Below are 26,588 nucleotides of genomic sequence, written 5' to 3'. Positions count from 1 at the left end.
TCATGTAGTGATTAGTATTTTTTCATGCAACACTAGGCTGAGATGTGGCGAGTTGCCATTTCCCCCATACTCCATCGGCTAAATCACATACGAAGTACAGTATAGGGTATCAAGTAACAGATAAAACAAACATGTTTGGTGTTTGATGGTTGTTTGACGCTACCCACTAGAAAGCCGCCATCTGCCCCAAAGCAGAATTTATCCCGCTTCTAATAATACCACCCTGCGCTGAGCTAGTATTTTTCGGCCATATCATTAACACCAGCCATGAACCCGATACTGGTCCGTGAACAAGGTGAGAGCTTCCAAGACACACACCTGACGCCTGTTACATCGTAGGATCACTAGCCGGCACTGCACACCTCCCTCATAGCGCCGGCGGGCGGAAGGGCCAATCCTACCAGTGTTGCTAGATTGATTACATATATTGCTACCCAACAATTGACAACGGCCAGATCGATCATGGGGGCTGCTGCAGCAGCAGCGGTGGCAATGGCAGTAGTATATGTAGTACCACCAGTATACCTAATCAATCCTTCATTCCTACAGAGGATACGGAAGGCTGCAGAAAGGCAAAATGGGAGAAGCCGGAAGGTAGCGTAAAGAAGCAACGAAGCCGAGCAGGGAGCTGTTTTTTCGTTGGTTGGTACATGTACCCACGTCCACCAAGGGCGAGAGTGGAGATTCAAAAAGAGGATAATAAAGAGAGAGCCCGGGCAAAACAAACAAGGCTGCCAAGAGTTTTTCTTCAGCCTCATGTGGCTGCAGCCGGCCGGGGAAGAAGCCGAGCGAGACAATTGTGAGATTGGAGTGGCAAAATGGCAAAATTTGACGCAAACGGGTCATTCAACAGACAGTAACACAATAGGAAATGAACGACGAAAATAGGGAGTTTCTGCTAGTGAGCATGTACATGTCCGTTAATTGTGGTGCTAGCAATGGCTGAGTGGCGTCGTGAACGTTGGGAGGCTTTTGTAGATTTTAAGACACCACCAAGGTGCCACAGTTGAGCTTCTGCCCCCAGCCAGCTCAACTCCTCTGATTCAGAGTTTTCGATTTATCAAGTGGTAGGATTGTAATAGCGCTCGCTCACCGGCAATATCGTCATCTGCCACCCTCCACCTTGGCATCACTGGCTTGCATTAAGCTCGGGTAGTGACATGGCGCGCGCCTCTTCCTCGCTGCCAGCCACCGGTTGTCGGGCCCAGCCTTGGCCTGGTCCCGTGGCAACATGGCAAAACTGCTGCGATGCGAAATGATGTACGTATTGACGTATGGAAAAGCAAAGCATGATGCGTGTACCGACCGGTATTGGACCGTGTGCCCGCGCGTGTCCCGTGCGAGTCCAGTCCAGCCGCCAGCCAGAGCACCTCGCCGGTAACTGTACTGGACGCGTGCCAAGCACGACGTCAGCGAGGGCCACGGCCTAAGCCGCAAGTGGCAGCCTCCAGAACGGTACCTGGGCTGGTACTCCGGCCGATATCATGGGGAACTCGATGGGCTGGGCTGTGGCTGGTGTTAGGCTCGCTGCGTCCAGCAGGGCCCCGCTCTAAAGCGCCCCCCTTGCCTGCCTAAAACTCCCCTAGTGGATCCCCGCTGGTGGTCCCGACGAAGGGTCCACTGTGGTGCCAACCCTTGCGTTGCCAGAGCCCACCCACATACTCCATCCACTGAGCGTGTGTGTGATGCGGAACCATCCATCAGAGCTAAGCTGCGCGACCCCACCGTGCCGGGCTGGGCCTCTGCACGCCCTGGCCTTGCCTGCTGCTTGCTGGGGGGGAATAGCGGGCGGCGGATTTTGCGTGTTAGGGGGCACAGATGGATAGAGAGGGAGCACTGGCTGGAGATGGTTTGATAGGACGAGATGGGAGATGGGATGGCATGGGGAGGGGCGCAGGCTGATGAGAAGCGCTTACACGCTTTGTGCGTTGCGTTACATACGGCACATGCGGTGCTACAGCTGCGAAGGAGCTGGTACCTTATCTTTAGTAATACGTATATACACGCTCACACAGGAGCACTGGTTCCTACCTGGTGAGAAACAAGAGTCAGTCAGTTTATAACTTGCTTTTTTACTCTTCATTGCTGCTCCATGGTGGTGGCGTATATGTGTGTGTACATGCGCGATATCATGCTGATACTTCATATGCTTTTCAGCCTCAGTTTTGCCGTTTCAAAACGCCACGCGCAAAGAGCCAGCCCCTTCAGCCACTCGCAACTAGGCGCAACTCTAGAAGTTGAGAGGACGACACCCTCTTCCGATGCCATGCTGATGGCCATTCTAGCGCCGTAGAAAGTAAAGAATGTCATCCGCCGCGTTTTTCCTAATCTCCTTGCATGTGCATGTGCACGCGCATGCGGACGGTGCAGTGTATACAATACAATGCATCTTGGTAGGACGTGTATATATTACTGTATATGTTGCTGGCGTTGGTGCTTCATGCATGTGTGCAGTGAGTGTGTGTGTGTAACCCCTAATATAAGAGTACTCCGTAAAGTGTGATGCATGCTCTGCTTGGCCTATCTGTGCTGCTTCACTTTAAAAGCTCCTTGTCGGTCTAGCTGGCTTGTCTCGTCTCATGTCTGCCGTACATGCCACATCTCACCCCTACAAAAGAAGTCTCAGGAAATAAAAAGAACAAAAAAATAGTATCAGCGTGGCCTTAGCTTTTTTTTCTCTTTTTTTTCTTTTGTTTCCTTCTGCCCACGCCCCTCCCCGAGCCCCAGTTGCAGCCAGGCTAGCGGGTCCTGCGCTACCGGTACGAGCACCCACCCTCTGCTCTGCTCTGGCCGCTACATGCAGGCCCTGTCGCATGTACATGTGGGTTGCGCACGGAGCACGCTCGCCAGGCCCGCCAGCAGCGTGGAGCCTATACTTGGGCTGCATGTACAACGAGGCGCCCCCCCTTGGCGGAACCAGAGCTGCTTGGCTGCTTCTGGGACGCAGAGCCTGGCTCGCTTCAAGTCGGTGCTCCACCGAGTTACCTTATTCCCCCAGCCGCGACGGCTGTCGTACCTCACAAGTTCCTCTTCTTTCGCCTTTTTCTCTCTTCTCTTCTTCTTCTCCTCTGCCGCTCCGCTTCGACGAAATCCTCCACGCATCGAATCACGTCCGTCGCTGCGAGTGGACACGCGATCGAGCCCGCCTCCCATCAGTGCTATCCCTGATTTTATCACCGCCTGAGCCGCTCAGCCTCAGCCTCACCCGCCGTCCATCGACAGGGTTTTTTGCTGTCCTCGTCTTTTTTTCTTGCTGTCTTCGCGAAGCTGTGCTTTGGCCAGAATCAGCGGCCTTAATAGAGCCTGGGTCACCAACTCGGCATTCCGGCTGTCCCGCCTGCTGATCTCCGGATCGAGGCGATACGCTGGCCTCAAACCGCTCCTAATCTTTTCCCCCCTCCTCCATCACCGCCATCGCCATTTTCTCCGAGTCGAATCGAGTCGAATCGATTGTCGCGCCGTGTCGCAACCGCCATTTCCGTTTCGTCATCACTTGAATCTCACAGTTGCCATCATCAACCATGTCCATGTACTCGCATCGCGGCATGGGGGCTGTACCTCCCGGCAATGCTCGCCTGAACGAGCTGCTTGAGCAGATCCGAGCTGAGTTCGACAGCCAACAGCGCCAAACCGAGAGCTTTGAGCATCAGAGTACGCTTCCCTTGCATATGCTATTCATACCGACGACCATTGTGCGCGTTTGATTGGGGTGGAGTGATTTTGAGAAAAAAAGAGCAAAATTTGAAAAAAATTGAAAAAATCAAAGGCACAGAAGTCGAAGCAAAAGGAATTATGAGCTAACCTGCTTTATCTGATTTATAGTCTCAGCACAAGTTAGTGAAATGCAGCTGGTACGCGAAAAGGTCTATGCCATGGAACAAACGCATATGACGCTCAAGCAAAAGTAAGCAGCGCCTCTCCAACATACTGCAACCCGCGCCTCTCACATGTCGCTAACCGCATCTTACTCTCCAGATATGAGGAAGAGATCAACATGCTGCGGCATCAGCTCGAACTTGCTCGTAAGGGAGCTCCGCAGTCTGGTCTGCAAGGACCTCCTCAACACGCGGGGCCGTCCCAGCAACCCCCATCGATTGCTCCTGGAAACGGTCTCTTCAGCGGCATCATGGCCGGTGGCAACCAAGGAGGTCTGGCGCCGCCGCAGCCTCAGGCCACTCCCCAGGATCAGCAGATGGGCCCTCACCACCACCAGATGGCTCAAGGCCCCCCAGGACTGCCAGTCCCCCCTCCCCACCCCAACGCGCAGCAGCAGCAACAGCAGCAGCAGCCCCCTCAGCAGCAGCCTCCCTACCAGCAGCAGGCCTATCCTCAGGGCCCTGGCCCCGTCGTGTCTAATGGCATGGGCCCTCAGCCACCGCAGAGCACCGCGTCGCCCGGCCCAGGCCGCCGAGCAATCAACCGCCCACCGAACGCCGTCGGCCCTGCGACCCCTCAGATCAACACCCCCGTGCCGTATCCCGGCAATGCTCAGTCTCCGCAAGTGAGCCACCCGACGCCGGACCACGCTCGCATGGGTCCCCGCGCCCCTCCCCCTCCCATCAGCAACGCTCTGGGTGACCTCGAAGTCGACGCCGTCGCGCCTCACAACAAGAAGACGGGCAACGACTGGTATGCCATTTTCAACCCGCAGGTGCAGCGCGTTCTGGATGTCGACCTGGTCCACTCTCTCACCCACGAGAGCGTTGTTTGCTGTGTTCGCTTTAGCCACGACGGCAAGTATGTCGCCACCGGCTGCAACAAGTCGGCCCAGATTTTCGACGTCCAGACCGGCGAGAAGGTGTGCGTCTTGGAAGACCACAGCGCTACCGACATGGCTGCCGATCTCTACATTCGAAGCGTCTGCTTCAGCCCTGACGGCCGCTACCTGGCCACTGGTGCCGAAGACAAGCTGATCCGAGTAAGTTAAAACATAGAGGATAATGGCGGCAGACTGGTGTCACCACCATTACTCCCCCCTCATGCCTTCCCCGATTCACAAGCTAACCACCGGCGCTATAGGTGTGGGATATTGCTACCCGAACCATCCGCAACCACTTCTCGGGCCACGAGCAAGACATCTACTCGCTCGACTTTGCGCGCGACGGCCGCACCATCGCCTCTGGCAGTGGTGATAGAACCGTCCGTCTTTGGGATATTGAACAAGGCACCAACACTCTCACTCTCACTATTGAGGACGGTGTGACGACTGTTGCCATTTCCCCCGACACTCAGTTCGTTGCGGCTGGCTCTCTGGACAAGAGCGTCCGCGTCTGGGACATCATGACAGGCTACCTGGTCGAGCGGTTGGAAGGACCCGATGGACACAAGGACTCCGTTTATTCTGTCGCTTTCTCGCCCAACGGCAAGGACCTGGTCAGCGGCAGTCTGGATCGAACGATCAAGATGTGGGAGCTTAGCTCGCCCCGCGGCCCCCAGAACTCTGGCGCCAAGGGCAAGTGTGTCAAGACATTTGAAGGCCACCGAGACTTTGTCCTGTCCGTCGCCCTGACTCCGGACGCTAACTGGGTCTTGTCAGGATCCAAGGACCGTGGCGTCCAGTTCTGGGACCCCCGGACAGGAACAACTCAACTGATGCTTCAGGGACACAAGAACTCTGTCATCTCAGTTGCCCCCAGCCCACAGGGCGGCTACTTTGCCACTGGCTCAGGAGACATGAAGGCCCGCATTTGGTCGTATCGCCCATACTAGAAAGAAGTGTTCCGAATGCACAGAGCCAATCTGATGAGGTTGGTAATGAGTTCCACTGGGAGCCCAAGGGGTCGTTCCCTGATGAGCTCTGAAAGAGCCCCCTCAAAGAGTCCGAAAAAGGAGACCTTTAATTAAGGAGTTTATATGTCAAGAGGCCAAGAAAAAGGACACGGCTTTAGTGGGGAAGCTCGAGTTTTGAAAGCGAAAGAAGATGGGTTTTGGAGAGGGAAAATGTAAGAAAACAAAGATATATCCCCCGACCCAAGTCCAGTTCTTGCTTTTTTTTTATTACTTTACAAGTTTGGAATATGTGTTTATGAGGGAAGATTATGCGGGAGAGTGGTTCTTTTATCTTTACCTTTTAAAGAGGGCTGGCGCATAGGTGGGAAAGCACAGCCTTATTTAACAATTGTACGGTATGGAGGTGGGGAAGGCTAAGGAGATGGGTTCTTTTTATTTATTAATTCGTCGGCCTTACTTTTTCTCTTGATCCTTTTTGTATCTCCCTTTTTTTTTATTTTGGTAATGAAGTCTCCCAAAATTTTTCTTTGCACTGCCAAGTCGAGATCACGGTGTGTAAGACCAGCGATGTGTGGTGTTGCTGTAAAATGGTATTGATGATTCTATGCGGTGTTCAAATGGATACTGTAAATGAATAGGGTATAATATCACTAAATGTCCAAATCATGATTTGTGTTTTATCAGAGAGAACCAAAGAGGTTGGATAGTGCGTCTCCCTTGCCTTTCTTTTTCTTCTTCTTCTCTTTTGATATTGATGAGGATGCTTCTTTTACTTTGCTCTTGGGTGGTTTTAAAGCTTCGCGGTCAATTTTACTGTCTTGCTCCTGCTGCTCGGTTGAATCTGAGAGAATCTGGGTAATTGGAGCTTTTAGACGCTCTGTTGAGGTTGAGGAAGTGGTATTTTTTGCGAGAGGTAGTTCCTGACGAGCTATTGCTACGCCCTTGTCTTGATTTGCGAGCTCATTGGAACGATTGGTTTTTGGTTGTGGCTTGGTGCTGGGATTTTCTATTGAGAGGAGGGGAGAGAGAGCGGTATGAATGCGAGCGAGGATGGTGAGGAGAAGGAGGCCTAGAGGGGCATGTTGGTTGTCGGCGGCGAGTTGTGAGAATGCCCTGTTATATGAGATTGAGATTTAGCAAGTTCTCAACTTTAGGACTGAGAGAGAAGGGAGAGATGGGGATTGAACATACACGTATGCCCTGGGGATAAAGTGCTTGTTTAACCAAACTGCACGAGGGGGAATAGATTGAGATGAAGCTTCCCGACGAGGAGTTGGTTTAGAGGAGAGTGAGGTGGAAGGTGGTGAGAGATCGTCAATGAGGTTGCGGATTGTGCGGCGCAGACTGCGAAAGACGGGCCACCAGTGGGCGAGGCGGTGCTGGTTATGGTGGCGGTGATTGAAGGCGTTGAGTATGGGGAGGAGAGGAGAGAAGGAGTCTGCGGTGAGCGGTGGTGACGATGATGCGCTCATGGTTGGTGGTTTATGATAGCGGTGGTGGTTGACTGATGCTGAAATGGGGATATTTTTTGAGATAAGGCTGGGCTTGGTTGATGCTAGCGGTTGATAAGAGCGCCGCGCTAATAGAGGGCGTTATCTACCTATAGGTAGGCTGTGGTGGATTAAGTGCCGTAATGGGTATTGAGTTAGTGTGGAGAGAGAGCTCGAGGGGATACCGCTACTATCAGCGCTAATAAGGTGATATCTCAATAAGGAGCTGGATGGGAAGAATAATAGTGGTATATTCTATATAAGAGTATGTATATAGGTACCTATGTATATTACCTGTGTAGCATTAGGTCGTGACGTGCAAGAAATCGGATGCTGGTTGTACTCAGATCAAGTCTCAGAGAGAGGCTGCTGGAATTAGCTGATCTGATCTCCCTCCTTGCAGGTCAGTTGATGTTAGTGCAAGGGCCGGTGCAGTGCATTGCAGCGTAGTGGAGTTTGCGCACCTCGTACCATGGAGTAGCCTCCCAGGTAGCTCTACAGCAATCTCTTTACAGCCATCAATACAAATCCATGTAGACTCTACTCACCCCCACACTCACATCTACTGCGCCATCGAGAATAAGAGATAAGCTGTGCCTCTCTGCTGCCCTCGGCATCGCGTCACTATCATGCAGCTGCTTGTTAGCCTCGTCTCTCCAACTTCCCTGGTTCCGCATGGACCAAGTTCCAATCCGTCCACCTGACTCGGACGGCGTTTTTTTTTTGTCGGTTTGCTTGTTTTCATGTTGTGTCCTACCTTGCTGGAAACCCTGCTATTAGCACTACTTAGGAATGGCTTGTGTCGCTTTTTTCTTCGATTAGCGCCATGATATGATGCTGGGCAGAAGAGGGAGGGGGGGCTTGCGCCACCCCTCACGGGCCATCTTGTTTTCGACGCTATAGATATCTCTTGGCTTGCTGAGATTCATGCGCCTGGGAATATCTTCTTCCTTTTTCTTCCTTTCTCTATTTTTCTGCCTGCTGGTGCTGGCTCTCTGCGAGAAACTTAGATTTTCACTTTTATCTTACACTAGATATCCCCACGAGAGCACGGGTTCTCTCTGCTAGACTTGCACGTGTCATTCAGATATCGCCACCGCATAATTTTATCAACTGCCGTGTTTCAACCACTACAACTCGGTTACTCGCGGACATCAACAATCGCTGTACGGCAGCCAAATGGCACCGTCTTCGAGGAATCCGACGACATGGGACGAGTACGACGGCGTGGCATCGCCCACTGGTAGCATTTCCTCAAACCCATTCGAGGAGGAACGGGCATTACTCGATGATGACGATGATGCTGGCACACACCTAGCTGGTCGAAACATTGAGCGCAGACGGTAAGCTGGCGCTGAAACAGAAGAATCTTGTTGAAAACAAAGGAGAATCAATCCAGCTAACATGTATCGATTGCTTCGTCTAGGTCTTCTGTAACCGACCGTCTTGCCGCTATGGCTGACGTTGGCGGCGTCAACAGCTTCCGGTCTTTTGCCCGAAGCTGGCAGCGCGCCGCTGCCTTTCCAGAAGTCATTCCTCGTCGCCCGAGCTTCGTCTTGGCTACAGACCAGCAATTGACTGGCGGCGAGGGCGAAGATGTCGACTATTCGCGGAGCCATGATAGTCACGACGCCCGCGCGCCTTCTAGCGGGTTTGGACGACATTCGGATGGGTCACCGCGACTGGGCAGTTCGTTTGCTGGCTCAAGCAACCATATCGTTGATTCGCACTACCGAGAGCGAGAAAATAAACCATTGGACGAAGAAATGGCGAGCGGGGCGCTGCCTGCTACGTATTCGAGCCATTCTAGCATCTTTGGATCATCTCCATACTTGGCTACGCCGTCTATCATTGGTAGCTATGGCTCATATCGAAGTGGCTATGGCACGATTGGCGCGCCGTCTCTTATTCGACAGCGACCGTCTATTATCCGAATTAGCGGCCAAGCAGAGGATGAAGGTGGTGAGGAGGATATTGCTGCCTTCGGCGAGGAGCAGCCGATCTTGGTGAAGGAAGTCAAGCAAGGAAACAAAGTCGTCCTGACGGTTGACGGCCAGAGCACCCTGCCTCAGTCCGTCTTCAACTCTATCAATGCTATTATTGGTGTTGGAATGCTGAGTTTGCCGTTGGCTTTCAAGATGAGCGGCTGGGTTCTTGGTCTCATCATACTTACTTTGACGGCAGGCGTCACGTCGCATACGGCCAAGTTGCTGGCCAAGTGTATGGACTATGATGCCAGCCTCATCACATACTCTGACTTGGCATATGTTTCGTTCGGTACTAGAGCTCGTGTCATTGTGTCGTTCCTGTTCACGATAGAGCTCATTGCTGCTTGCGTTGCCCTCGTCATCCTGTTTTCTGATTCTCTTGCACTCTTGCTTCCTGGCGTTGCGGGTGTCAATTTTTGGAAGTGCGTTTGTGCTGTTGTTACGCTTATTCTCAATGCCTTGCCCTTGCGGTGGTTGAGCTACACTAGCATCATTGGCATTTTCTCTACTTTTTGCAGTGAGTTTTCTGTACCAGGTGTTTGTCTCTTTTTTGTTATTTCCGTACTGACAAAATCTGCCTCCATCGTTCAGTCGTCTGCGTCGTCATTGCCGATGGCCTTATCAAAACGGATGCCCCCGGCTCACTATGGCAACCCGCTACTACGCATCTATTTCCTAAAAACTGGTTGGCGTTGCCTCTTGCGTATGGCTTGATGGCCAGTCCCTGGGGAGCTCACTCAGTTTTTCCTTCAGTAAGCCCATCAAACACTGGTTTATCCTAGCTGGAAGAATGTGAAGAGTTTTGTTTCTCACCTGCAAACTAGATTTACCGAGACATGCGTCATCCTCACAAGTGGGGACGGGGTGTTGCAATCACTTTTTCGTTTTCTGTAAGTATCATATTTTTTATAAATCTTATGGAGAGTTGAAATACTGATGAGATTTCATAGTACGTCTTGGATACCTGCCTCGCTGTTATTGGTATCCTCATGTTCGGTGACGGTATCGGCGAGGCCATCACTTCCAACATCATCAAGAGCTCTGGCTTCCCAGAAGGCCTGACCATCTTCATGTGCATCTGCGTCACTGTCATTCCCCTCACCAAGCTACCACTCAACGCTCGCCCGCTCATCACGACCGCCGATGTCCTCTGCGGCCTCCACCAGTCTCACCACCACCACCATCACTCTGCGAATAGTCCCGCAGATCGGCAATCCACTTTTATCAGATCATGTCTCAGGGGACTAGTTCGTGTGGTCGTTGTCCTCATCTTGCTTTGCATTTCCATCTTGTTTCCGGCGTTTGACTCTATCTGTGCATTCCTCGGCGCTGCGCTCTGCTCTCTCATCTCCATCATCCTGCCTATTCTGTTTTATCTCAAGCTTTATGGGAAAGACGTTTCGGTTAGAGAGCGTATTGTGTTATTGTGCTTGTTGGCGTTGTTTTCGGTGCTTGGGCTTGTAGGTACTGTGTGGACGTTTTTGCCCAAGGATCTCATTGGCGTTTAAAAGGGTGGAAGGATATGAGCGGCATATTTCTGGCATTTAGCATGTGACATTTACAATATGAAGATTAGCTATCAATATAACTACACTTTTTCATGAAATTAAGTACGTTATCAAGCCTTTGGACACCTGTGAGAGATTGGCTCACTTTCGTAACAGTATCACGTAATGTGCGAATTGGGATCACATGCACGTAGCTGTTGGTTCAGGAAGGGTTAGTAAATTCCTATTAATAGTCATGGATTCTTTAGGATTTCGAGTCATTCGATCTTTGGGAGCCTGATGTAACGTAGAATGATTGCGCGCATCCCCGCACCAAATAGAAGATATTGCTTGTCTTTGGAAATGATACTGTTTCACCAGCTATGCTGCCGTTCAACAGACCACGAGAATTACTGAATGGCTGTGTTGCTATTAAGCCTATCACACAATGAGTGGCTTGATTAATTTTATGTTGTGGTTTGTATACATTCTATTTATTTCTATTAGCTCCCAATTCGACTTTTATACGCCTCCGCCAGATGGGCCTCTCCATTCTTACGATAACAATCCCACTTACAAGTATGGGAGCAACGGAACTGTGCGATGAGAGGTGGGCTCTCAAGATAATAAAAGTATTGAGAGGATGTATCTTCGATCTTCTTAGATATTTACACCCAGGCGGGGCCTATTGACCCGGAATTTTAATATGTAATTGAACACCATTTAATGGCTGATTTATGGAGGATTGATACACTGATCATACACTGATTATATATGCAGTGTCGAACGTTTTAATGGATCTTGACGAGATTTCACTTGCCATTGATTCGAAAATGGCGATTGCTACTGACCAAGGGCTTGCCCCGCTCTTTCTTAAGATGTTTGATGGCAAAAATCTACGTGCTGGAAAAGCCATCGGTGGACATGGCATAGGAACAGTAGGATCTGGTGGCGAAGGCTTAGGAGGCAACGCCAACGCTACAGTCTCCGGAGTAAAATCGAAGGGCGGAAATTCGACGGCTGGGGGTTTTATTCATAATCAATCTCGATAAATTAAGTATGCAAGCTTAGGCATATATTACGTTCAGGCCGTTATGCTGCAACAAGGCACGACTACCCATTCTCATTTGGGCATTGACCAATGCTACCCGTTGGTTCCACTTATAGAGACTGACAAGAAATGAAATAAAATATATAGATAGGTATTATTCCTTGACTTGGTTCAATCACTAAAATACTCTTTCCTCTTCCAACTTCTATCTCACTGTGGCATTATATTAAGAAACTTTACTTCTCCTATATTCTCCTTGGCCAAGCTAGCATCTCAATGCCTTTGAATCTTGGGTGATAATCCACATGATCATACTTCTCATGGAATTAGTTACTAACAATTAATAGAAATTTAGATATAGAAGGTCGATGGGCCGGCCTTTACACCTATGCCCAAGGAAATGCACAGTTGCTAAAAACAGATGGAGAATCCGACTTTACTATATATCCCGTTTTAGAGACTAAAGCAAACGGTGAAGTACTCAAAATCTCTGGTGAGGGACGCGATGCGGTTGGGCCTTTTAGCTTTGATGGACAGATTCACCCCAATGCTCGAGTGAACTTTATTAAACGATACTCAACTCATTGGTGGAGATATGAAGGTGTTATTACCCCGGAAACAAACATGATGTATGGAACATGGGGGTTAGGCCAGGCGGGAGGAGGAGGCCTATTTGCTTTCCATCTAGTAGGATATGCAAATACGGATGCCCAGTATGTACTTCTTCTCTCAGTTGCGCCATTGGAAGAAAAAAGCATATTTATTTTAAACTAACACTATAATGCGTAGGGAAAGACTTCAAGCTATGACGGGCAACTGGTCTGGAACCCACAGCACCCCCACCAAACCAATAACCGACAATTTCTATCTCAGTGGGAAAAGGGGGAAAATGGCAGAACAGCTTATAATCCAGGGTCATTCAACCAAGCAGGCATCGAAGTACACTATTAAAGGGGTAGTATCACCATCAGGGCGAGTAATATTTGCCAAGATATTTGATAGTCATATCTATCTTTACCGCGGTGCCTTTCAAAACGACGATAACAATACTCTCAGCGGACAATGGCAAGGTAACGGAAAGGAAGGCGAGTTTTATTTTAATTGGATCTAGTGTAGCTAGAATATTAGTACAGCTATAAATTACCTTTAATACGGAGTATATAATACACAGTATTCCACATTTTTTTTTAAAACAAATATCAACGGTAAATGGGATTTGGCACATGTAAGCGTTTGGTATAACAAGGGCAGCAAATAAGCCTTGATTAAATCTCACCACACGTCTACCAACCTAGAATGAAGCGCTGAAAAGTTGATATCGAAAAATGACGGGAAGCGAGATCGCAGCAGGGGACTTATCTCGGCAGATACATGAGATTTATCACAAGGCTTGCTCGGCCCGGGGTGTAAGAATAGTGCTGATTGAGGCACTCTGCTGGACGATATTATCTCGTGCCAGGTGCGACAAACTCTCTAAACTAGGAGGAGATCTTGCCGAGGGAGCTGGAGGAAGATGTGATGGAGGGTATCCGGCGAAGTAAGCACCTGGTTGGCCATTTGTAGAGAGGACGTCCAGTAGTTTGAGCTGATGGCTTTGGTGTATCTGAGCGTGCTCTTCTGCGCTGATATACAAACCACGGTATACTCACGATTCTCTGTTAGTCCAATCAACACGACATCGAATCAAGATACGTGTACTCCAGCATTTGGATCTCCAGTCGCTCGTCAAACCCACACAGACTTCTCGCAGCGCGTCGGAGAAAGACATCAACTGACTGACCAGGCTGCAAAACTTCGCAATGACGATTACTCCGCATTTTTAATCAAGAATGAAGCCATAAGGAAGGGAAAAAAAAATCTCAGCCAAATACCACGATTTTTTACAATTGATTTCAAGGTTAATTCGGGACGCCAAACTTTCTGACTGCCGCGCGATAGTTGCTTCGGCTATGGCCATTTGTGAGAGACAATACAAACAACAAGGAACCATTCTAAAGGAGAAAAAAGTAGGTACTAATATTTATTAATTATACTTTCATATATGTATTGCTAAGTGCTTTAGACTGTCGGATCGCCAGTCTCAGGGTTTTATTCGATACTCCCACTGTCAATATACCCATTTGCCTCCTATCACATCACAATAAATGCCTTGGAAGAATACAACATCTTATCAAAATCCCATACGCTCAGTTCGCCTGCAAATGCGAAATATAGGTCTTCTTTATTTCTTTCTGCTTTTCACTTGGCATAATTGTTCAATGAATGCGTCGAGTGGTCTCTACACTTTGCTACCAACATTTGTTGAACCATGATGCAAGCAAATTTTGAGATCTTATTTACGGTTCAAAAGGAATCACTACGATATGGATTCTTCTATTTCAATGCCAGGTCAAGAAAGGCCTTGGGAATGCCTAGTTGATGATGTTTAATTTTCTTCAACATCAGCTTTGGGCCCGGTATGAACGTATGCTATATGAAAGATGTTATCAAACTATTATCTTGAAAAGATCCAAATCTATTGACGTCAAATGTCCACAGATGATTCCTTCTTGCCATTTTTCAGCTTTGATGCAGGCTATCTACCCTTCTATCTTTGCCTGAGCTTCCGCCCAGGTGATTTAATGATGGGTGGTTATGACCACTTCCGGGGGTGGCGACGGGGTTCTCGCCATTGGCTACATTGCATCAAATTGTTGACATTCAAGCATAAAGTCTGCAAAATTGCGGGTTCCCGAGTTGCCATCAATCTAAATTGTTTAGCTAACTTCTGTCGGTTCGTGTTGTCCATCATCTTCCTGTTCGTCCGTTTCAACATGTTCCTAGTGGCGTTGGTATGTCTTTCTTGATATGGCAGATCTGTTTGGATCAAGCATTGTCTGGCTTCCATGAAGTGTCTGATGGATACGTGTGCAAGTTCGAAAGTTTTGTAGTGCAGATATTGCGCTGTCACAATATCTTTTGCATCAGTTACGATTTGTCTCAGCCTTTTCACGGCTATGGCAGCCACCACTGATGTAGCTGGGAATATGTGGTAGAATTCCGTTTGTCTGGTTTTCTCTTCAATGTCGTTCATCTAGACTCTGCAAACTATGAACTACATAATTCAAGCCATTGGAAGACCTAAAACGGAATGCGGCAGCACCACAGAATGACAATCTTCCTTCTCAAGAGTATAAGTAAAGGATGTGACGGCTACGATCTTCTCTATTAGCAAACGTCAAATATAATATGGTGTAATACAATTCCTAGCACATACGACCATAGGTAGTGGAGAATTCGGGGTCCCGTCTGCTCCCCCATAGACAAGCCACTAACCGGCAGATTAGTAGTCAGGTGGGTGACCACTGGCGAACACCGGCTGTTGTATGTTTTATTTTTTTATTTTTTTGAATTGTATTTTTGGTTGGTGCTGTAGGCGAAATGGGTGTTGTGAGTTGGTGTAGATAGCGACTTATTACGGATCACATGTTTACATGTAGTAAGATTGTAGCTTGGCACCCCTGTCGGTTTACAGAGGACCTGTTACAAATTGCACAAAAGACACAGCGAACAGGAGTAAAAATCATTCTTGGACTCTTTTTAGATGTTGCATATACTCGCTTATAACTATAAATCTATGGTGATACTGTAGTGTTCATAATCGGCGTCCTCTTAACTTTCACTCTTCTTTTTTTGTACACAGCGGGTATAGTACATGTAGGTATTTGGTGTATGTGTTAATTAGCACGCTTTTCTTGACCTAGAAAATCATACAGGGGAAATTCTCCAGAGCTCTTTCGAGGCTCAAGCATACCCCGCACGCCTGGAAGGCGATGAAAGATACATGTATACATGTAATCGGCTCTGGTGATAATTTCCCTTACTGCCTCATACTCCCGTTATTTTGTTAGTGAGCTGTGGGTTATAAGTTACCCCATGCGCCAAGAAAGATTCAGCGCAATCCATATAACCTCATAAATACCCTTCCAGCCTTGCTTTTGTTGCTTAATCTCTTTCTGATGACAAGAACATTCGCAATATGAGCGCTGCCCGCATCATTGACTCCAACAACTTTGGAGATGGCACCCAGATTCATCAAGGCGATGTGATCCACAATCACGCCAGCAACACTCACAAGCCCTGTGCCCTGATTCCCTTTCCCCGCAATGAGGAGCTTATTCCTCGTCCGGAAATCATTAGCAAGTTAGATGAACTCTTGCCGCTATCTGAGGAATTCTTCGCCACTGCCCTCTACGGTCTTGGCGGCTCAGGGTAAGCCATCCTGGCGTTGTAGTTTATAATGTGCGATATATTTGTTGCTAAGTAATGGTAATCCAGCAAAACTCAGATTGCCCTCGACTATGCCTATCGCCGATCTCAGGCCCCCAAATGCTCTGTGTTCTGGGTTCATGCTGACAATGAGACGACATTCATTCAAGACTTCAAGTTGATGGCCAAGAAGCTAGGTCTCCCTGGCAATCCAGATGGCGATGATCTCCTGACAGCCGTACGTTACCACATTGAGGCGAACCCTCCTTGGGTATTTATTTTGGATAACGCGGATAATTTGACGCTCTTTGGTGTCGGCCATTCCGCACAAGATGCTGTGAATCTCGGAGAGCATGCATTAAGACTGGATAACTTCATTCCACGAGGTCCAGGGGGTCAGGTTCTTTGGACGAGCCGCGACGAGCGCATCTCCGGAAGTCTTGTTGGTGCTCGAAGGGCAATCAAAGTCTCCAATATGACCTCGGATGAAGCGAGAGAGCTGTTCGACAGTGTCAGAAATAAACAAGTGAGCAGAGATGAGGCAGAAGCTATTACAGCACTTCTTGCCGAGCTTGACTGGCTACCGCTCGCTATATCACAAGCTGCAGCATATATTAAAAAGACTATGTTGACTGTTGAGCAATATATATTAAGATTAAAAGAGGGCAAAAAGAGATGGAAAATTCTAAAGCAATCACAAACTGACCGTCATCGGCGACGAGAGGTATCAAACAGCATTCTGGAGACCTGGAATATTTCGATGAAATATCTTCAGACTGAGAACCCAAAATCGTATCAGATTTTACACATACACGCCTTTCTAGATAACCAGAACATCCCTGTTGAGTTGATTCAGCAGGCAGCTCTTTACAACGACGAAAGCAATGTAATGGACCATGATCACGAAACACACGATGATGATTCTTCATCAGACTCTGATATTGAGGGCGATAGCATTAATGAAGCCATCACCCGTCTCCGTGACTTCTCTTTTTTGAGTATACAGGCTACTGAAGATGGAAATCGCGCATACAAGGTGCATAAGCTGGTGCAAGAAGCGATGCGGTATGGGCTGAGTCGAAAGGAGCGAGAGATAGAGGAAAAATATTTCTCGGCTGCAGCACTTGATATTGTTTTCAAGCTCTTCCCAAAAAGTGAGCCAAAGGTATGGAGCAAGTGCGAGAAGTACATTACACATGCACAGCAAGCATGTGAGTGGGCTGCACTCTGTGGAAAAGAGTTAAAGGCCGCGAGCTTATTCGCAAAGCTGTCGGATTATTTATTCGATCGTGGAAGGTGGAGAGAGAGGGAGATTGTAGACCAAAGAGCATATGAAATACGAAAGACCACTTTAGGCGACAATCATACCAATACGATCACAAGTTTAGCAAGGCTTGCAGTAACATACCATGAACTCGGCAGGTATAAAGAGGCAGAGGAAATAAATGTGAAAGTATTGGCTCTACGGCGGAAGATTCTTGGCGACAGGCATCCTCGTACAGTCTGGAGTATGGAAAGACTTGGAGTAACATATCATCAATTGAGCAGGCATAAAGAGGCAGAAGAATTACAGTGGGAAGCACTGGCGCTACGGCGGGAGATTCTTGGCAAAAATCATCCTGACACAATTAAGAGTATGGCAGATCTTGCAGCAACATATTCTAAGCTTGGCAGAGACGAAGAAGCAAAGCATATAAAGGTCAAGGTATTAGCACTACGGCGGGAGATTCTTGGTGGAAAGCATCCTGATACAATCTGGAGTATGAAGAGTCTTGGAGTAACGTATAGCGACCTTGGCAGGTACAAAGAGGCAGAGGAAATGCAGGTAAAAGCACTGGCACTATGGCGGGAGATTCTTGGGGACAAGCATCCTGATACAATTAACAGTATGGCAGACCTTGCAGCAACATATTATTCACTTAATAAATATGAAGAGGGTGAGAGGCTATCAACGGAGGCACTGGCACTACGACGAGAGATTCTTGGCGATAACCACCCCAATACAATTCGTAATATGAAAAACCTTGCGGTGATATATCGCGCACTGGGGAGGGATGAAGAGGCATATGAATTGGAGATGGAAGTTTTAGAACTGCAGGGATCTTAACACAATCGGGAATATATATAGCAAGGTTTATAGCTACATTTGTTTGGCATTGTTGGTTTGGCATCGTTGATTCATACTCTAGATCTAGATACCTGGGGTATTTGCCCAATACAAATCCTATAGCGATATACTGACTTGACAGCTTCGCCAACATTTCAAATCGCATCGCTCATTACCAATAAACAAAAGGGTATCATCTCGCTAAATACATCATAAACAACAATTTTCCCATGACTCCAACGCCTTCCCAAGTGTATCCGTAAACAAAGATTGAAATAACACACATGTCGAGGAAAACTTATTCTTGAGCCCTCCAAAGACTACGCCGCTGCATCCAGCCCTGCCAGAATGACGACCATGCCTTTAAAACCAGCCCTGTCTTGCAATGCCAAGTCTGCAGTCAACTTTTAAACTGCGCCGCTGCCTCCGACCCTGTCAGATTAACGACCATGTTTGAATAGATGACGCGGATATGGCGTCGCGAAGTGCTAGCTGGTAGTCGGTATATACTGAAGGAAAAAGCTGCCCGCTGCCCCCAGCCCTGCCAGGTTAACGGGTATGCTTCCCCAGTTCAACTGGTACTCAAGTTCCTAAATTCTTCCCAAAACATGTGTACGTCACTCTCACTTTGATGATGATGTTACCAAGCAAGCTTTGCCGTTGTCACCCAAGAACCACAGTTGGGATCCCACAGCTCTCCTAGATGACCGCCGTGAATCAACAGACTCTTCAATTGCCGGTGTAGTCTTGGTTCTCCGACCTCGAGGCTGGCGCTTGTTGTCTTTATCTTTATTCTTCTCTTCCATCTTCCTCTTGTTCTTCTTGCGTGTTTGACGCTGTGAGATTGGCTTTCCTACATTGCGCTTTGCGTTGCTGCGTTGGCGTGAGACTCGAGCTTCGGTGGTTGTGGGTAAAGAGGCAGATGAAGTGGCTGGCGAAGTGGCGAGTGAAATAGTGGGAGAAACATTTGACGCTTCCAAGATAGTAGGGACTAGCGAATCTGATGATATCGATGATGTTTCAGAAACGCTATCAGGCGCGATTTCGAGTTGGCCACCTTCGGCTGCATCAGTCTCTTCATCATCGGAAAGCTCTGGGCTTAATAGCGGCTCCCGACTTCGACTTCGGTATGTCGAATCAATATCTGGCTGGGTCTGTGCTCCAACTGGTTCTTCTAGCTCTGGCTCCATCCCTGGATGGTGCCACGATTTTCGGCCATCCATTTGGTGATACTTTCCGCATGGGCATAACAAATAGCCCTGCATCGCTAATGTAGCCCTTTTCCGAAACTCTCGTGCCTCCGCAGTCAGTTCCTTTGTGTAGTATTCATCTTCGTAATAGATATGTGCTTGTGACTGTGGGTCATCGAAATGACTCGGCCATGGTACGAAATCTGGATCATCGTCGGGATTCGGCCATGGTTCAGCGTTTGGATTGCGTGAATGCCTCGTTGAACTGGCTGGGCTCTGTGTCCTGGCTCGTTTCGCGCTGATTCTCGTATCTGACTCTTCCAATAGGCTACCGGACGAAGCAATATCTGCTCTCTTGCGTTTTTGGCGTCGTTCGGGAGTTGGAGGCGATAATGTTGATGCTGATAATGAAGATGCTCCATCGTCGCTGGATATCTCAAGACTCGGAGTATCGGTCGGCAGGTCTAGCCTGGCCTTCTTGCGCGGCGAAGAAGGACTTGTAGTAGATTTTCTTTTGGCCATGTTTTCAACAGGCAAAGCAACGGAATAACGCGATCGAAGTTCTGTAGTTTTGCTGCTATTGAGTATGAGAGGAGATGCCATCCGCTGCTCTGGAGCTAGAGGAATGAGGTTGTCTCAAATCACGTGATATCGCGTCAGCGACGAGATGCGGCTCATTATGGAGACGCGGCAGATGGCAAGACGTCCCAATCGCGAAGAGAGTTGCTTCATTGTCGCTAATTTTTCTGGATTGATGCGCTGCTCATGATAAAATAAACGCCATGGCGGCTGATTCTAATTCTTTGCCTCGCGATATCCCATTTGCCACCTTTACCGCTGCCAACGACGCGGCCGTTCTCCTATTTGAACTTATCCAGGCTAAGGCGTCACCGCCAACTCTCATTAGCAACAGGAATACCATTGGCTATCACATATCGTTGCCTTTATCGTCTAATAGTTCTAGCTCAGAAGATAATGGCTCCGATTCAGCCTCCGAGTCTCAAGCCTCACGCTCTTCCAAGTTCGTGGAATGGCAAATTGGCGCTGGTGCATCGCCAACTTTGGCCGATAAAGAGCTGGGCCTCACTAACCCAGACATTCTTCTCTGTGCTCCAGGCGACTCGCCAGCTTCTCACACAATTCGTAACTACATTAAAGACTTTCACGCCTATATCACCTTCCATCCGACTTCAGGTGTTCTGATTCTCAGGACTTTTTGCGATCGACCAATCATCTATGAGCAAGGCGATATGCACGATAATGACTTGACACTCCACTTAGATGAATGGGGCAAGGGAATGGCGTGCGTCTTGCGAAGAGAGCGCAATTATCTTCGTTTCGGTCCATACCGCTTTCTTTTCAAATTTGTGACGCAGACCCGGGAGAATTTCGATAGATTTACTGCTTATATGAACGGGGTTATCAAGAGTGACTTCCATGGACTCAATCCCTCACGCCTGTTCAACTTCATCCCAATGCCAAGTCCATATCATGAAGCTTCGTGGAATGTTTGGCTCCATCACAAGATCCCAACCACCAACGTCACCACCGCCGTCGACATTCATACGGGACAGCCGGTTGCTGTCAAGAAGCTATGGAATAGAGAGGTATCCAAGACACGCCAGTATGTTGTCGAACGGCTGAAGATGGCCCTCCAGAGCAGAGACACAGAGGACAGTGGGATTCTTGGAATTATCGATATCTGGTGTTCTCACCAGACTTCTCCTCCGTGCCTATTTGATGCGTCTAACAGTGAGATGCTCGATGAGTGCCGATACACCTTCTATTCCATGCCGCTGGCCGGATATAATTTTCTGGATCTTCCTTGGACCAAGTTGGAACAAGATACACACCTTGCATACTTTCATCAAACGTTATTGGGCCTCTCTGTACTGCATGAAAAAGGCCTTATTCACGGGAATATACGGCCTAGTTCACTGCTCATATTGGCTAACACAGCACATACATCGTATACGACTACTAAAGCTCTTTCGACTAAAAAGGCTGCCTTGTCTCTGTCTATGAGTCAAGTGGAGAGAAAACCGTATGATGCAACTTGTATTTGTATCGCACCTGAAGTTTGGCAGAAATTAAACAATAGATCAACAATAAACCTAGATAAGACTAAACTGGATATCTGGGCACTGGCCACTTCATGGCTTTATACTTTTATGCGACCACCAGACAATTTTAAGATTGTAACAGAGCGTGACTATCTACAGATGCAAAGCCAAGTACAATACCGGATTAAACGACTTTCATTTTTGGAGCGTTTTGCTCCTCTCTTGAACCAAATGTTTGCCTGGGAACCAGAACGTCGGCCAAGCGCAGCCGAGGCTCTTGCGAGCAGCGCCTGGCAACCTGTCTGGGATGAGAAGCAAAGGAGGGAGGACAAGAAGAAACAGAAGCGGAAAGCCAAGATACAATCAGGGGGAGCCAAGAGAGTCAGAGTGCTCTCGCCTGATACAGAAGATTATAAGATCATTGAATCAGACTCGAAAAAAGGCTGAGCAGGCTGTATGTATGGTTCGCTTTGCGGCCTCGTAACCGCCACCTGAGCGAAGAGACTAGTCGGTTCCTTGCTATTTGTTCTTGATCGGCATTGCCAGCTGCCTGAGGAAGGAAGCCATTGATGTGTTGGCAGACTCTCACTGTCTGCGTCTCGAATTATCTCCCGTCGTGCGGCGGCAGTGACAGCCTCGGCTTTTGGGTATCGATGGCCTACCTACAGAAGACGGGACGAGCGTTTTGAAGCTGGTGCCACAACGGCGCACTTCTGGCAATAAACGCAAGTTTGAAGTATCAATCTTGGAAGCCCATGATTATCAAGGTCAAGTCATCCGGCATGGTATAGTGAGTTGTCATTTTTTGTCGACTTGGCTTACTTGGAGTCTGCTTCTGTTGAATCAGCCTGCTCTCCGGTAGGCTCGAGCAGATATAGATCCTCCATTAATTTATCGAGGTCTTGCATTACCAAGTCGCAGTTTTGGAATGTGATATCGCAATCCTGCATGGCTTTGTTGAGACATTTATCCCGCTTTCCCATATGGTGGGACATCCGGGCAAGCGAAATGTAGTTGTGGTAATGAGGCTGTCAGCTCGCGCTGCATCTCTCGTGTTCTTGGAAGATGTAATCAGCGGGTTTTAATAATCTCGTGGCCTATATTTTGAAGTGCCCATTTACTGACCCTGAACCAAACAGAGCTGGCTGCATGGTTTGCTCACATTCCAAATTGCTATTTTTCTGTTTCTTGGTCCAGGTGAACTCAGTGAGGCCATGCGTGAGCTCCCTTTCGAAGAGAAGTTTATGACGTCGTTGGCCTGAGCAGCCCAATAGTGTCAAGGATCTGTGTAGACGGTTAAGAGCTTCCTGGGGCAGTATAACCCTGTGAAGCACGATGGCTTCCGATTCGCTGATTAAGCTCCGTACGTCGAGAATGTTTGCTAGTTCGGGCCTCGGCTTCCTCCCGTGAGGTGGTGTGGTGCGCCTCGACGGTCAATGTCAATGTCTTGGAGTGCTTTTCATCCATGCTATGGATACTTATATATTAATATCCTCGTTTATTAATATTCTCACGAGTATTTACCCACGTGAAAATTGCACCAGTCATCACGCAACCCAACATATTCATAGGCTTATAGTCTACGGAATATAAAGTGAACGATCCAACTGACATAATCTCAAATTGAACTAGACTGCACATTTTCCTAATAATGTAATCCATAATGGCTAGTGGCTCGACGTACTTTGATTGCATCATTTATCGTTTAATCGCCCACCGTTTCCTGGTGAACCAGCCGTCCAAGCTAGACCGAAAGCCGAATAGGTACATGTAGGTATTATCTCATCTTGCCGGTGATAGAACAACGGTGGATATGAGCATGGGTGGAAGAGCCATCTTATAGCGGTTCCAACGGCAGGGTGAAACAAAACACAAGCTATATGGGAGGGGAAGCGCGGCACGGTTAAGGGTGATGAGAAACATGGTGGGTACCTGAGTATAAGCCGTAACTGCGACATATGTCATGCTCTTATTCAGCTGGTATCGAATCCATCGTTTATCGTTTTGATGCTGAATTCTGCTTATTTTACAAATGTTGCTTACATCACTTTCTCTGATTTCTATTTTTGCTCTTTTGCCCTCAATAGAGGGTAAAGTGAGGGGTTCATTTACAATAGATATCGACCTGTACTAGATAAAGCGACTTGAAGGCTAGGCAATATACCTATCTGAAAGCTCCATCTAACTCGTATCTTCTGTTAACATTCACTTGGATTTGCTATCAAGATCAAACGTATAAACACACAAACACATCATATATTCGCCTTATGTGTGTTATATATATTCTGTTAGATATGCGCATTCAAAGGTTTTTGTGCATATACAATATGGCTATTGTAGCTTGGTGTCAGCAACTCTCAACAAGCACTTGAGTCACGCGAAATATTAATGGACTTACTACGGAAAGGTAATATGAATCTGCGGATTTTGAATATCCCTCTTTGCGCGCTCCTTCAGATCCTCGGCCTCCATGTTGGACAATCCCGCAAGGCTCAGGAATCTGGCGAGACTCTCAGTCAGCCATAAGAGGTTGTGTTTATACATGGCACCAAATTGTTTGAGCTTGGTGTCCTCTGGCCATTCGTTACTTGGTAACGAGAATCTGTCTTCGCGGACATTGACAAAGCCAGTTTCGCTGAGCCATGTCTGATAGCGAGCTGGCTTCTGCAGGTCTCGCCCCACATTACTGGCACCTTTGACGGCCATTTCAACCCATTTTTCAATAGCAGTGCCCTTGGCAGAGTCGTCATCAGCAGTATGTCGTACTTCAGGATCGTGAAACTCAATCCAGCCACCAGGTTTCATGTGATCAAATGCTTTCCTCATCACGGCTTTGGTGTCGTCAAAGCAAGTGACAACATGTCCAAAGTGGACATAGTCAAAGGAATGAGCCAACGGCCATTCATCACTCTCGGCATCAAACTGTAGAAACCGGCAGTTGCCTGGAATTAGTCCTTGCGGCTCTGTGATATTGAGATCAACTCCGAGCACAGTTGATTCAGGATGCTGCTCAGCTATTCTCCATATCAGCTGAGGCTCCGATGAGGAGGAAGGAGAAGAAGTGGTACGATACGAACCATACTGTATGGCCCATATTCCCGTCCCAGTAGCCAAATCCAGCACCTGAGCCGGTGAATGAACTGGTGCTTTTCCCAGCCTGTCTCCAAGAAGGCGCATCACTATGTTGTGTTGGTGGTCTGATCTAGCGTTAGCCATCTCATCTTCCATTTCAGGAAAGATATCGGTGTGAATGTACTTAATCGATCTTTCTCTGTCTAAGTAAGATGTAAGTAAATTATTCATTCTAAGCATGGCTTAGGCTGACCTACTTGTACAGAAGTATCGACCATGAAATATGCCATTGTTTAATTGATTCTATATCCAACAAAGATGAGAAATTTATGATAGATCCTTTCAATGGAGTGGCGAATATACGTTCTGTTGCTGTACTCTGTAATGTTGCGTGGTTGATATGGGCTAGTTTAGATGCGTTGTGCACATATATTGCCTGAAGGAATGATTGTGTCCTATTAAGGAGCGTATCTTACTCATATATCCAAAAAATTCAATCGTAATAGATCTCAAAATCAATGTTCCAGAGCTATGACCATTAAGCAATCACGCGCCATTTTGAAGTTACATTTACGGGAGAGACATACTAATGCATACTGCAGATCTCAGTTTAGGGCCTACTGTAGTAGTATATTTGAAGTCTCATTTCAAGGTTTTATATTGCGTTAGTGTCCCCTTGGCTTTCCTATATTTGTCTACCGAGCGGTGGCAAATCTTAACCTAAGCATCTCAACTGGTCTAGTTCATTAGAAGATTCAGTAATATTCGTCGATCCATCATTGTCTTTCTTGCTCATAGTAGTCTATTGGAAGTATCCGCCTATCTTGCTATAAGATTGTATGATATTCCATTATGAACCTTGATATAACCTGCATATACGCTTGGCTTCTTCTAAGCATTACATTTGGGAAACCCTGAGTATTATTACAGGTCACTTTGTTGTCTAAGACTATAGCTAATCATTGTTCAGCCACTACAGTAGCTATGTATACTGGCGGCAGGGCGGCAGGGCGGCTGGCTCCAGCTTCCTGGTTTCACATCTTGCCTCAGATTAGATGTGAATCGCAGGCCTGGATCTGCTATTCTAAGGTATATGAAGTCATGGGCAATCTTGGGCGAGCACTGCAGCTGGGATAACACCACCGTCTAATCGAATCGTTGAACAATATGCTTGGTATGGAATCATTGGTGGCTATAACATCGGCATTCTACAGCGATTATGAAGTATGCGCAGCATTTGGCGTGTATTTTACAATATTGGAGCAGACCTATCATTGGCCTAGAGGCGAGATTCACTCTACCCCCGAGAAGCTCGAGAGCCACAAACTTGTAATTCAAGTGTTGAACCGGCCACCACTGCGGCACAAGCTACGTCGCATCTTGAAGCTTGAGTTTTTCACCCGTTATCACGTCGCGTATGCCCAATATTCGAATGCAAGTGTCCCTAGAGCCTCCAAGTTCTGGGATCAGTTCTTTCGTTGCACAATTTGCCAACGGATCTATGGATTGCAGTGGGCAATAGCGTCTACGATGTTACTGATCTCTCCAAATTCCATCCTGGCGGAGAGAAGATTCTCATATCTCGAGCGGGTAGACAGGCTCAAGATATTTTCTTGTCCGTGTTCAACTTGCTCCGTCCAAAGAAAAGTTTATCGTCTGGGAAGGGTGACTGGACCAGATTGTTGGAATACAAAATGACCTCACAAATCATAGTCGATTTGAGAAATTACCATCTGTTTCGAGTGTTGAGCTTTGTGAAGTTCCTCCATCAGAAGTAATACATGCTTCAGTGGATTGTTTGTGCAAGACATGACCAATGTTGCTCGAAGCACTTGGCATAAACAAGCCCTACTAGCAATATATTCTGTTCGTAGCAGCCAGTGTCAGAGCTATGCTTGACGCGTGCCAATCTTCAGTATATGGAAAGTCTTTCAATATGTCAAACCATGTGGACGTGCGTTACATCACATTTATGAAGTCCATAGATTAGCAGCCTATAAAATCCACGCCGCGTTGGATAATACATACCAAGCGCTGTAAGGCAACACATACTGCTAATGACCGGATTCCGAATATTTCTGCGCTGCAAACATGCACAGACCAAATCATACTGGCATTCAATAGCATGCTCCAGGGCTTGAATAATCCATGAACTAGAATTG

The 26,588-nt window shown here is 47.6% G+C and overlaps 10 protein-coding genes across 10 annotated transcripts; 5 read left to right on the top strand and 5 right to left on the bottom strand.

Annotated features, from left to right (window-relative positions):
- Window positions 1-161: 161 nt before the first annotated feature.
- Window positions 162-950, bottom strand: GGI43DRAFT_272243 (uncharacterized protein). The gene has a single exon (XM_083201099.1). The coding sequence runs from the start codon at window positions 756-758 to the stop codon at window positions 345-347; it is 414 nt and encodes a 137-aa protein (XP_083055586.1). The 5' UTR covers window positions 759-950; the 3' UTR covers window positions 162-344.
- Window positions 951-3,521: 2,571 nt separating this feature from the next.
- Window positions 3,522-5,709, top strand: GGI43DRAFT_426216 (WD40-repeat-containing domain protein; the record flags this gene model as incomplete). The annotated part of the gene is made up of 4 exons (XM_083208612.1): window positions 3,522-3,651; window positions 3,823-3,904; window positions 3,976-4,918; window positions 5,020-5,709. 4 exons carry the CDS (start codon window positions 3,522-3,524, stop codon window positions 5,707-5,709), a joined length of 1,845 nt encoding a protein of 614 aa, XP_083055585.1.
- A 396-nt stretch (window positions 5,710-6,105) lies between these two features.
- Window positions 6,106-7,705, bottom strand: GGI43DRAFT_272101 (uncharacterized protein). Its single transcript, XM_083201097.1, has 2 exons — window positions 6,922-7,705; window positions 6,106-6,843 (listed from the first exon to the last, which is right to left on the bottom strand). The coding sequence occupies exons 1-2, from the start codon at window positions 7,200-7,202 to the stop codon at window positions 6,411-6,413; spliced, it is 714 nt and encodes a 237-aa protein (XP_083055584.1). The 5' UTR covers window positions 7,203-7,705; the 3' UTR covers window positions 6,106-6,410.
- A 15-nt stretch (window positions 7,706-7,720) lies between these two features.
- On the top strand, window positions 7,721-10,814 carry GGI43DRAFT_417983 (transmembrane amino acid transporter protein-domain-containing protein). The gene is made up of 5 exons (XM_083207478.1): window positions 7,721-8,563; window positions 8,647-9,725; window positions 9,800-9,960; window positions 10,033-10,098; window positions 10,159-10,814. The coding sequence occupies exons 1-5, from the start codon at window positions 8,400-8,402 to the stop codon at window positions 10,714-10,716; spliced, it is 2,028 nt and encodes a 675-aa protein (XP_083055583.1). The 5' UTR covers window positions 7,721-8,399; the 3' UTR covers window positions 10,717-10,814.
- A 1,071-nt stretch (window positions 10,815-11,885) lies between these two features.
- GGI43DRAFT_272072 (uncharacterized protein) lies at window positions 11,886-12,921 on the top strand. Its single transcript, XM_083201096.1, has 3 exons — window positions 11,886-12,039; window positions 12,094-12,459; window positions 12,536-12,921. The coding sequence occupies exons 1-3, from the start codon at window positions 12,023-12,025 to the stop codon at window positions 12,855-12,857; spliced, it is 705 nt and encodes a 234-aa protein (XP_083055582.1). The 5' UTR covers window positions 11,886-12,022; the 3' UTR covers window positions 12,858-12,921.
- A 1,136-nt stretch (window positions 12,922-14,057) lies between these two features.
- Window positions 14,058-15,084, bottom strand: GGI43DRAFT_417978 (uncharacterized protein). Its single transcript, XM_083207477.1, has 2 exons — window positions 15,062-15,084; window positions 14,058-14,938 (listed from the first exon to the last, which is right to left on the bottom strand). The coding sequence occupies exon 2, from the start codon at window positions 14,817-14,819 to the stop codon at window positions 14,379-14,381; it is 441 nt and encodes a 146-aa protein (XP_083055581.1). The 5' UTR covers window positions 14,820-14,938; window positions 15,062-15,084; the 3' UTR covers window positions 14,058-14,378.
- Window positions 15,085-15,764: 680 nt separating this feature from the next.
- On the top strand, window positions 15,765-18,496 carry GGI43DRAFT_431675 (P-loop containing nucleoside triphosphate hydrolase protein; the record flags this gene model as incomplete). Its single annotated transcript, XM_083209438.1, has 2 exons — window positions 15,765-15,997; window positions 16,064-18,496. The coding sequence occupies 2 exons, from the start codon at window positions 15,765-15,767 to the stop codon at window positions 18,099-18,101; spliced, it is 2,271 nt and encodes a 756-aa protein (XP_083055580.1). The 3' UTR covers window positions 18,102-18,496.
- GGI43DRAFT_272047 (uncharacterized protein) lies at window positions 18,322-19,876 on the bottom strand. Its single transcript, XM_083201095.1, has one exon. It carries the CDS (start codon window positions 19,811-19,813, stop codon window positions 18,725-18,727), a length of 1,089 nt encoding a protein of 362 aa, XP_083055579.1. The 5' UTR covers window positions 19,814-19,876; the 3' UTR covers window positions 18,322-18,724.
- A 116-nt stretch (window positions 19,877-19,992) lies between these two features.
- Window positions 19,993-22,225, top strand: GGI43DRAFT_272000 (kinase-like domain-containing protein). The gene has a single exon (XM_083201093.1). It carries the CDS (start codon window positions 20,074-20,076, stop codon window positions 21,799-21,801), a length of 1,728 nt encoding a protein of 575 aa, XP_083055578.1. The 5' UTR covers window positions 19,993-20,073; the 3' UTR covers window positions 21,802-22,225.
- A 1,122-nt stretch (window positions 22,226-23,347) lies between these two features.
- Window positions 23,348-24,862, bottom strand: GGI43DRAFT_272012 (class I SAM-dependent methyltransferase). Its single transcript, XM_083201094.1, has 5 exons — window positions 24,684-24,862; window positions 24,611-24,629; window positions 24,432-24,551; window positions 23,753-24,368; window positions 23,348-23,685 (listed from the first exon to the last, which is right to left on the bottom strand). Exons 1-5 carry the CDS (start codon window positions 24,714-24,716, stop codon window positions 23,643-23,645), a joined length of 831 nt encoding a protein of 276 aa, XP_083055577.1. The 5' UTR covers window positions 24,717-24,862; the 3' UTR covers window positions 23,348-23,642.
- Between the last annotated feature and the right edge of the window lie 1,726 nt (window positions 24,863-26,588).

The sequence above is a fragment of the Trichoderma evansii genome (genome assembly GCF_050947405.1).
Source record: "Trichoderma evansii strain SZMC 28006 chromosome Unknown GGI43scaffold_33, whole genome shotgun sequence".
Taxonomy (NCBI): domain Eukaryota; kingdom Fungi; phylum Ascomycota; class Sordariomycetes; order Hypocreales; family Hypocreaceae; genus Trichoderma; species Trichoderma evansii.
This window is presented reverse-complemented; position numbering and strand designations above follow the sequence as displayed.